Genomic DNA, 10,130 nt, shown 5'->3' with positions numbered 1-10,130 from the left:
TGATCGTCCACCAAGCAGCACATTCATGTTCTGTACACTTTACCATATGGATGTTATTCTTCAATTAAGAAGCAATGCTGTTGAATATAGTAAGCCATCAATATATAAATCACACCATTTCCCAATATAAAAAAATTGTATCATATGGTCCATCAGAACACTGTCCCAGCCTCAGCTGAGGACAAAATCCACTCGAAAGCAATGGTACCCAGGAGGGAGCTCAACAAATACCTGTTAACTAAATACACCTTGGAGTTTGTTGAAACTTTAAAGAAAAACATGACTCTTACTCATAGGGGACTTACAGTCTACAAGGAATATGAGATAAAGTCATCATACATGTAATTATAAAAGTGAGAATGGGAAAAATAAAATTAAGTTATGGTTAGAAATGGATGAGATTAAATTTGATCTGCTATTAGGATAAAAAGCAAGAATTCAGGTGAAAGAGTGGGGAAACCCTCAGGTGAAAAAGACACCATAAAACCCAAGTCCTACTTAGAATCTCATAAACATTGAAGAAACACAACACATTTTGTTGTTATGCTCAAACTAAGGCATTTTATTAGCTGGTTTTACACCTTAAATAGTATCTTGGTTACCAAAGGAACAATCTCCACTAACTGCAAGCTAAGCAGTTCCAAATGGCTGTTTGTTGAAGGAAGAACACTCCCTGCTCAACACAAAACACCTTTATTAGCCTTCAACAAATCTTTTCTTACAGTTAACTAAAAAACTGCTCAGGTCAAATATTAACTACCTCAATAACCCATTTTAGTTATTCTTCCTTAAAAATGTGTGTTGTAAGTTGAAATCAAAAGAGAAAACTGTAAACATTTTGTGGTTTGGCTGGAAGTAGAGTTCACGTCATGATGATTCAATGTCTTCTAACACATATTTCTGATAACTTCCGTAAGTCTCAGCAAGGTAAATCCATTACTAACATTTCAAAGGAAAAGCTAGTTTTTTAAATGAAAGTGCAATATTAGCCTTTCTTTGCCAGTTGGCAACTTAAAATTTTTGTAGGAGTGATGAATGATACTTCTTTGCAGCTGGTTATAGCTTGAATTTTCTCTCCCATTTAAAAAAATATCAATTGAACATTGTTGCTTTAACTGAATAACTGGATTCTTTCAAAACACGGAGGTTAGCTATCTCATTGTGTTTAGAAACATGGTAGAAATTCTGACCCATCAGTCTTTTATCTGTAAAAGAAAAAAAAGTATTTGCTATAATTTAACCAATCACATTATATGAACAACAACAACAAAAGGAAAAAATGGCAGTGGAGTAATCATTACATCAGGTGAAACTTTGTTTTTCCTGCAACTTTTTTCCTTCCCTAGTCTTGTTATTTGAGATTTTCTATAATCTCTCCATTATTTTCCACAAGAGACTGCATCTTATTTTTATTTATTTATTTATTTTTGGCTGCATTTGTCTCCGTTGCTGCACGTGGGCTTCTCACTGTGGTGGCTTCTCTTGTTGTGGAGCACAGGCTCTAGGCGCGCGGGCTTCAGTAGTTGTGGCTCGTGGGCTCTAGAGCTCAGGCTCAGTAGTTGTGGCACACAGGCTTAGCTGCTCTGTGGCATGCGGGAGCTTCCTGGACCAGGGATCGAACCCGTGTCCCCTGCACTGGCAGGCGGATTCTTAACCACTGCGCCACCAGGGAAGCCCTGCATCTTAGTTTTAGAATGCTCTTTTATAAAGAATGTTTTGACAGTTAAATGTGATGCTGCTGCTGCTGCTATTAGGTAACATTTACTGAACGCTTTCTAAATGCCAGTCACTGTGCCAAGTGCTTTATGCAGATCATTTCATTTCACAACTCCAGAAGGTAGATTCTATTACCCCATTTTCATAGATGGATAAATTCCAGGAGAAATGTTGTTCTTCTGCAGCTAGGAGTTAGTGGAGCAGTAACTCAAACTTAGACTTAAGTTTAACTCCAAAGCCGTTTACATGGTACACGTATAACTGAATTTTGATGCAACCTAAAGCCCTATGTCCAAAGTATCCATCCAGTTAAACGAACTGAGTAATTTTTGTGCAGAAAACAAGCATATGAAGTAATGAAGCCCCTTTTAAAAATACATGCATACCTCGGAGATATTGTGGGTTCCGTTCCAGGCCACCTCGATAAAGTGAGAATCACAATAAAGCAAGTCATAGGAATTTTTTGGTTTCCCAGTGCACAGAAAAGTTATGTTTACACTATACTATAGTCTATTAAGAGTGCAATAGCATTATGTCTAAGAAAACAATGTACATACCTTAACTTAAAAATACTTTACTGCTAAAAAAGGCTAACCATCATCTGAGCCTTCAGTGAGTTGTAACCTTTTTGTAGGAGTAACATCAAAGATTACTGATCACAGATCGCCATAACAAATATAATAATAATGTAAAAGTCTGAAATACTGCAAGAATTACCAAAATGTGACACAGAGACATGAAGTGAGCAAATGCTGTTGGGAAAATGGTGCTTAGAGACTTGCTCAATGCAAGGTTGCCACAAACCTTCATTTTGTAGAACGCAGTATCTGTGAAGTGCAATAAAATAAGGCATGCATGTATTCATAAGATCTATATTAATCATGATAGTGTGGAAGAAATTTAAATCACTGAAATTCTGGTTCATTTCTGGCTATTTTCTCCAAAACTCAAATGTACCTTACATTATATATTAATGTTTCAGAAACATTACTGATATATTAACTGAACTTTCTGAATGAATGAACTGAGAACCAGTTATTAAAAAAAAAAAAATGTAATGAGGGCACTTCTGTTAAACAAAACCACTACCCCCAATTCATTTGACTCTTAAAGTCTGTTCTGATGATTTGGACTGCATACAGATGTATTTTTCAATGATTTCCTTTAATTTTGAGCAATATTACTGGTGGAGAAGACAGTTTGGAAGTCTCGTTATGAGACGATCTAAGATGAAACATTTTCTTCCCATCACTTTTAATCTTTAATAAAATTTTAAAATGTTGTTCTAATATAACTGCACTCCCCTTAAGTCATAAAATCTCAGTAATCATTCTTAAAAAGTAGAAAAAGAGGGCTTCCCTGGTGGCACAGTGGTTAAGAATCCGCCTACCAATGCAGGGGACATGGGTTTGATCCCTGGTCCAGGAAGATCGCACATGCCGTGGAGCAACTAAGCCCGTGCACCACAACTACTGAGCCTGCACTCTAGAGCCCGCGAGCCACAACTATTGAGCCCACGTGCCACAACTACTGAAGCCCATGCACATACAGCCTGTGCTCCGCAACAAGAGAAGCCACCACGACGAGAAGCCCATGCACCGCAACGAAGAGTAGCCCCCGCTCGCCACAACTAGAGAAAGCCCGTGCGCAGCAACGAAGACCCAACGCGGCCAAAAAATAAAATAAATAAAATTTTAACAAGAAAGTAGAAAAAGACATAATAACCATGGATACATAATCAGTCACTTTAAAATACCTCGGTGACTACACCAGCAGCTATGGTAGAACCACTGTAGCGCAGCATGAATCTCCCCAGCTCTTTAAAGTCTTTGTACAGCTCAAGAGCCACTGGTCTTTGTGTCTGCAGCTCCACCAATGCATTCTGGCCTTTGGTCAACAATCTATCACGAAAAATAAAATGGATATCTAATAGAGGTAAAGAAATGTAATTAAAACCTGAAAAATATTTCACATTCCATCTACACATCAACTTAAGTTTTTCAAAAACTTAAAAAGTAAAAAGGGATTTTCTTAAAATGAAAATATATGTCTCTGAATTTGGGGGGGTTAGTTGAAAGAAATGAGAGGAGTAATTCTAGATTTAAGAAATATTAGCTAGTTCGTGTGTGTATGAGTGTATGTGTGTGTGTATATTTTTTAAACAATCCTCCAAATTGAACTCTATCCTTTGAAGGACGCTATAATCTAAAATACTCAAGACTCCTCCACCAAAGTCTTCCCTTTCATTCCCTCATGAAATTAAAGAAAGTGATGCGGTTGCATTTTAAGAAAGGAATGCAATGTCCTATGTCTTCCCTAGTACAATCCTAATTGGTAGATTATGTGTTAAAAAGTTATCTTTAAAGAGGATAATCTCCTAGTGCCAACACACTACCCTAGATCTCTCTCTCCCTCCCTCCTCTCTCTTTTCTCACATAGGAAGAGTGGTTCTTTAACAGACATTCAGGATAAAATCATGTAAGATTCTTCCACATTAAGATGTTTGTAGGAAATGAAGGGAGATGAGGCACGGGCCTGATTGCAAACAGCTTCACACAAATAAGCAAAAAAACCAAGAATCCTTGTGCACGGGCCCCACCAGACTTACTGAAAGAGGGAGAACCCAAAGGGGACATTCTGAAATGTTCTCTAATTCAATTTTGATGTGTTCTAGAAGGATAGAGAACATCATTCATAAACTCCCCTTCTGAAAGATTAATTCAGGGACAGACAGATAGAATAAGCCAAGGTTTCTAAAAAAAAGTATTCCCAAAATTCTAAATATTGGTTTTGGGCAATTTCAGCTTAAGGTCCCGTTCCTTAGGAAGGAGAACATCTAATATATTCATAATTTGCATTAAGTTTGGTTCTAGAAAGTTTGATTCCATCCCATATAAAGCAATCGAGTCTACAATGTGCCAGGAATGGAAACAAAGGGGAAAGGCCAAATGGTGTTGGTGCAAAATAAAAGGACGAAGCTACAAATACGGTGACAGGAAAAACTAGCATGAGAATATATTAAAACCTAGAATTAGCATCATTGAGCTAGACTCTGCAGCAGGAGCAGGGAGGGTAAAATTCAGGATTACATCTGATGAGCCAATGTCAGATTGAGAATTTTCCAAATCACTTGTCTCAGTCAAACAGCCTGCCTCCTGCCAACAGAATTTATGTGACCCAACTAACTAGATTAGAATCCTGGGCCTGCCACTTGCTAGCTTTGTGATCTCAAACATGTTATACAATCTCTCTAAGCCTCAGTTTCCTCATGTGAAACATGGGAAACATAATAGTACCTGCTTCATATGGCTGCTGAGAATGTAAACCATGTGAAAGCACTTATGACAGAGCCTAGAAAATAGTGGTCCTCAAGAAACATCAGCCATTAGTTCTATCACACTTCTCAGTACATTATGACAGACATTCATGCTAGAAGCTAAAGACTCAGGTTAAAAATAAAGAACTATCTTTAAAAGAGAGGTGAAGTAGCCTCTTTTTTCTAACTAACGGAGAAACAGGCATGGGTTTAGAACAGTGTGAAGATTCTTTCTTCTACGTGCAGCCAATCCTAAATTAACCCTCTAACCACCTTGGCCTCTTACACAGGTGCAAATGAGGAGGAACACCCCAGGACTGAAAAAAAAGGGGATTTTGGGTGGGATTCCCCATAGGGCTAAAGTGAGGAAAACCCCAAAGCTGAAGCAGCCAAGCCAAACTGTGGTCAACCTTTAGTTGAATTAGAGTAAGAAGCTCAATATTCTCAGGAAGCACCTCCTCTGAAAAATCCCGTGCCTATCCCAGCCAAGGGGGAACTGTCCACACCTAGACCTAGACATTAATGGTAAGCAGAGGGGACCAACATGTGGTGACCACCTCAGCCTAGGCACCAGGTAGACTTCAAGCAGAAAATAAAAGTACTTTCCAGGTGGGAAAAAACAGTGTTTAGTTCACTCTCTTCCTGAGGTATTCTTAGCATAGGGCATGATTCCCATGAGGGGGTGACAAGAAAGTTAAGAAGAACAATCAACTGGAATTTGGGACAAGTGGCTAGGCATAAATCAAATTCATCTTCAAAAATGTAGGACTGATTTTTTAAACGCCTTCATTTTTACATCATCAGTATCTAGGGCTTGATACATATAAACTTATATTTACATTTTTATTTACAATTCACACCCATCACCATCATATATAACTGAAATTATATCTAACATTCCTACCTAAACAGGAGCTTAAATATTTGTTTTTGTGTTTTCATCTAGTCCTTTAAAAAAATGATTTCTGGAACAAGTAAAAACAGACTTCACTTATAGCAAAGAGAAATATTATACAAATGAATTAATCTGTAAGGAATGTGCTTAAGTTGTGTTTATTATTTATGCATTAAAACACTTACTTAGGCTTTTTCTTTGTGACTTCACCAGTGCTTTTGTTTAAGACGCTAATCAATCGTTTAACAACAGCAGGTTCACTGACGGTTTGGTAGTGTAACAGCACCTAAAACAAAAAATTGTAACACTACAAAGCTGTTCGCTGCAGCACCTCTGGCCTTTTACTCTGGCACTCACACGGAATCACGTTAGCCTCAGCACTACTGCCTGGGGTTGCAGGATCTCCAGCTGTCTCCCCTAAGTCCCACCACTCCAATCAGGCTGTCCCTTAACTCACTAGGGGAAAAGGTCATGGGAAGCAGTTCCAATTTCTCCTCCACCACCTACTGTGTAAACTTGAGTAAATTACATAACCTTCCTTACAGGATTATGATGAGAACTAAATAACAGCAGAGACAGTGTCTGGTACAGCAGATGTTCAACAAATGTGAATTGTTTCACCATAAAAATGAGGGAAGTAACGAATTGTATTCATTGGTGGATAATGAGAGTAAAATACTATATGGGCGTTTAGACAGGCTTTGAAGTCAGGCAGACCTGAGTTCAAATCCTGACTTTACACATTCTAGTTGTGTGATCTGGGGCAAATCCTGTAATAACCGTTTCCCCCCCAATATCCCCAGCATCAGGTCTCTCGTCACTAAATGAGGAAAACCAGATGATGTTATTTTAAAGTGGTGTCTAACACACGGTAAACCTGAAGTTAACTGATGGCCTTATATATTAGCTATTACTGTTCACGTTTTATATGTAAGGAAATTAATATCAAATAGGTTAAGCAGCAATAAGGGTGCCAAGACCACTCAATAGGGAGAGAACAGTCTTTTCAACAAACGGTGCTGGGAAAATTGGATATCTACATGCAGAAGAAGCTTATACCATATACAAAAATTAACTCAAAATGGATCAAAGACCTAAACAAAAGGATTAAAACTACGAAACTCTTAGAAGAAAACAGAGTGGGAAATCTTCTTAATGTTGAATCTGGCAATGACTTCTTGGATATGACACCAAAAGTAAAGGCAACAAAAGAAAATGTAGATAAACTGGACTTCATCAAAATGTAAAACTTTTGTACATCAAAGGATACTTAAGAGTAAAAAGACAACCCACAGCATGGAAGAAGATATTTGCAAATCATACACTGATAAGGAATTAAAACCCAAAATACATAAAGAAATGAAAAGATGCTCAACATCACTAGCCATTAGGGAAATGCAAATCAAAATAAACCGCAAGGATACACCCCTTCACACTCATCAGTATGCCTATTATAAACAAACAAACCTAACAAAAAATCACCCCCCCCAACACCCACACACACAAGAAAGGAAAATAACAAGGAAGAGGAGAAATTAGAACCCTTGTGAACTGCTGGTGGAAATGTAAAAATGGTGCAGCTGCTGTGGAAAACAGTTTAGCAGTTCCTCAAAAGTTAAACACAGAATTTCCACACAATCAAGCAATTCTACTCCGAGATATATACCGGGAAGAACTGAAAGCAAGGGTTCAAACAGATACTTGTATGCCAGTGTTCACAGAAGCATCATTTACATCTGCCGAAAGACAGAAACAACCCAAACATCCATCAACGGATGAATGGATAAATAAAATGTGGTAAATACTTACAATGGAATATTATTCAGTTTTAAAAAGAAATGAAATTCTGATACATGCTATAACATGGATGAACCTCAAAAACATTATGTTAAGTGAAATAAGTCAGACACAAAAGGACAAATATTGTATGATTCACTTATATGAGGGATGTAGAATAGGCAAATTCATAGAGAAACAAAGTAGAACTGTGGTTACCAGAGGATAGGGGGAAAGCGTAATAGGGGGAGTTGTTTAATGGGTACAGAGTTTGGGATAAGGAAAAAGTTCTGGAGGTGGGAGGTGGTGATGGTTGCACAAGGTGAATGTACTTAAGGCCACTGAACAGTACACTTAAAAATGGTTAAAATGGTAAATTTTCTGTTATAAATATTTTATCACAATAAATCAAAATCAAAACATGAATTTAAAGTCTAACCCATTCTTCTTTTTACTTCTTCTTAAATATATAGACAGTTTACCATATAAACTAAGGGAAACAAAAATATTTATGTATTAAGGAACTAGTCCCTAAATAGTGAAATTTAATTGCTTAGGACGCCTTTCTTTGGTTAAATTTTTAAAAATTGTGAAAGTTTCTTCCCACAGAGAGTGGATTAAATGACAAAACGTGATCGTTTTTTCTGAAACAAATTTCATCCTGGTATTTGTGAATCAACATAAGCAAGTAGAATCTCATAAAGCAGCACTGAAAAACTTTTAATTCATAAAAGAAACTACAGTACACAGGAAGACAGTATTACTATTCCAAGTAACTACCGACCTCCTGATCTCTCTACCTCTCCATTGGCAAAAATTATTGCCGCATGAGTAAAAACACAGTAACCAACCTCTCCAGCTTCTCTCCATTGAGTGCCATTCGTTCAGAGCAATTTCTTGCTTATCAACACATGAATTTTAAATATTTAAAAGAAGTATTTGCAACAATAACTGTTTTTTTGGACAGAAGCTTTTGCCCCTCCCCTTTTTTAGCATACGGGAGAAATGGAATATAATTATAAAACTAAAATACTTAAACACTATTTTATAAATATAATTTTATAGGACCAAGTTTACATAGAAATAATTACAAAGAATTATAAGCAAAGCACATGGTTATCTCAAATAAAGGTGCAGAGGCATAAAATAAATTTAAATGAGCTAAATAAATTTATTCCCAATCTTTAAAATACTATCACTAATTTAAATAAAGTTTAAAGGTCAATTACTATTACTGCCTTACTTTTATTTCAAAGATGCATCAAATGGAGAAAATGATCTGTTTATATTTTTAAAGGCAAGCCATTTAATTCCACCGAGAACCATTTTTGATCCTCATGCAGAACCTGTACTATATAATAAGCTGATCAAGAAAAGAAAAATAAGTCTAATGGGGAAAATGTCCATTAGTTAAATGGCAGAAGCAAGGTGCCAAACTATAAACAGAGTATGGCCCCAAATAGCTGAAAAAAAATTTACACATAAAACAAAGAATTCATGCTATTCACAAGTAGTATCTTTCCTGGATAAGTAACATTATAGTATAAAATCCCCCTCTTCCCATAAATGTGTATGTTCAAATGGTGCTAGTCAATGATAACCTGCAAACCAACCTCACAGCTTCAGCGTAATTAAAGTTTACCTAGGTCAAGCATCACCAAAATATACCCATAGATAGCAATGTACACAAAAAAATACTCTGAAATGTGAAGAATAGATAATTATAGGTTGCACAATTATAGAAGATTGTTTTTCTTAATAAGATGTTAAATATGATTTTTTAAATTAGTTAATTAATTTATTTATTTATTTTTGGCTGTGTTTGGTCTTTTGCTGTGCGTGGGCTTTCTCTACTTGTGAAGAATGGGGGCTACTCTTCGTTGCGGTGCACAGGCTCCTCATTGCGGTGGCTTCTCTTGTTGTGGAGCACGGGCTCTAGGGTGCACGGGCTTCAGCAGTTGTGGCTCGAGGGCTCTAGGGCGCAGGCTCAGTAGTTGTGGCACACGGACTTAGTTGCTCCGTGGCATGTGGGATCTTCCCAGACCAGGGCTCGAACCCGTGTCCCCTGCATTGGCAGGCGGATTCTTAACTGCTGCGTCCCAGGGAAGTCCCAGAATTTTCTTATCATTTTTACTTTTTGTGTGTTTTCCAAAATTTTCTATAACAATGTATTACTTCTATAATCAGAAAAACTAAAAATAAGCTTATTTAAAAATAAAAACAAAAACAGAAAGACCCAACCTAAGAAGTAACATTTGGAACTCAGCAAAAAAGTATCTACCATTTTCCCTAAACGATTTTTTTATTATCATCAGTTTGTATCCTATTGATTATGAAATTTCTTCTCAATGCCTTTTTGAAAAAAACATCCCCAGACTTAAGGATCAAAATAAAAAAAAACAAAATAAAGATGATTTTCAAATTCCA

At 36.9% G+C, this 10,130-nt stretch overlaps 1 protein-coding gene across 5 annotated transcripts in view; it reads right to left on the bottom strand.

The window, feature by feature from the left end:
- Positions 1-533: 533 nt before the first annotated feature.
- HBS1L (HBS1 like translational GTPase) overlaps positions 534-10,130 on the bottom strand; it is an 83,569-nt gene continuing 73,972 nt past the window's right edge. For 4 of the 5 annotated variants that reach the window (XM_082405693.1, XM_082405688.1, XM_082405691.1 and 1 more), the window contains 3 exons: positions 6,113-6,213; positions 3,473-3,617; positions 534-1,205 (listed from right to left, as the gene is read on the bottom strand). In XM_082405693.1, coding sequence (XP_082261819.1) covers positions 1,194-1,205; positions 3,473-3,617; positions 6,113-6,213 — 258 coding nt within the window. In that variant the 3' untranslated portion in view covers positions 534-1,193. Of the gene's footprint in view, positions 1,206-3,472; positions 3,618-6,112; positions 6,214-10,130 lie in introns of those variants that run through there. The other variant, XM_082405690.1, reaches the window with a different exon arrangement.

The sequence above is a fragment of the Balaenoptera borealis genome (genome assembly GCF_965194805.1).
Source record: "Balaenoptera borealis genome assembly, chromosome: 9".
Classification (NCBI taxonomy): domain Eukaryota; kingdom Metazoa; phylum Chordata; class Mammalia; order Artiodactyla; family Balaenopteridae; genus Balaenoptera; species Balaenoptera borealis.
Note: the sequence above shows the minus strand (reverse complement) of the source record. Positions and strands in the feature narration are given on the sequence as shown.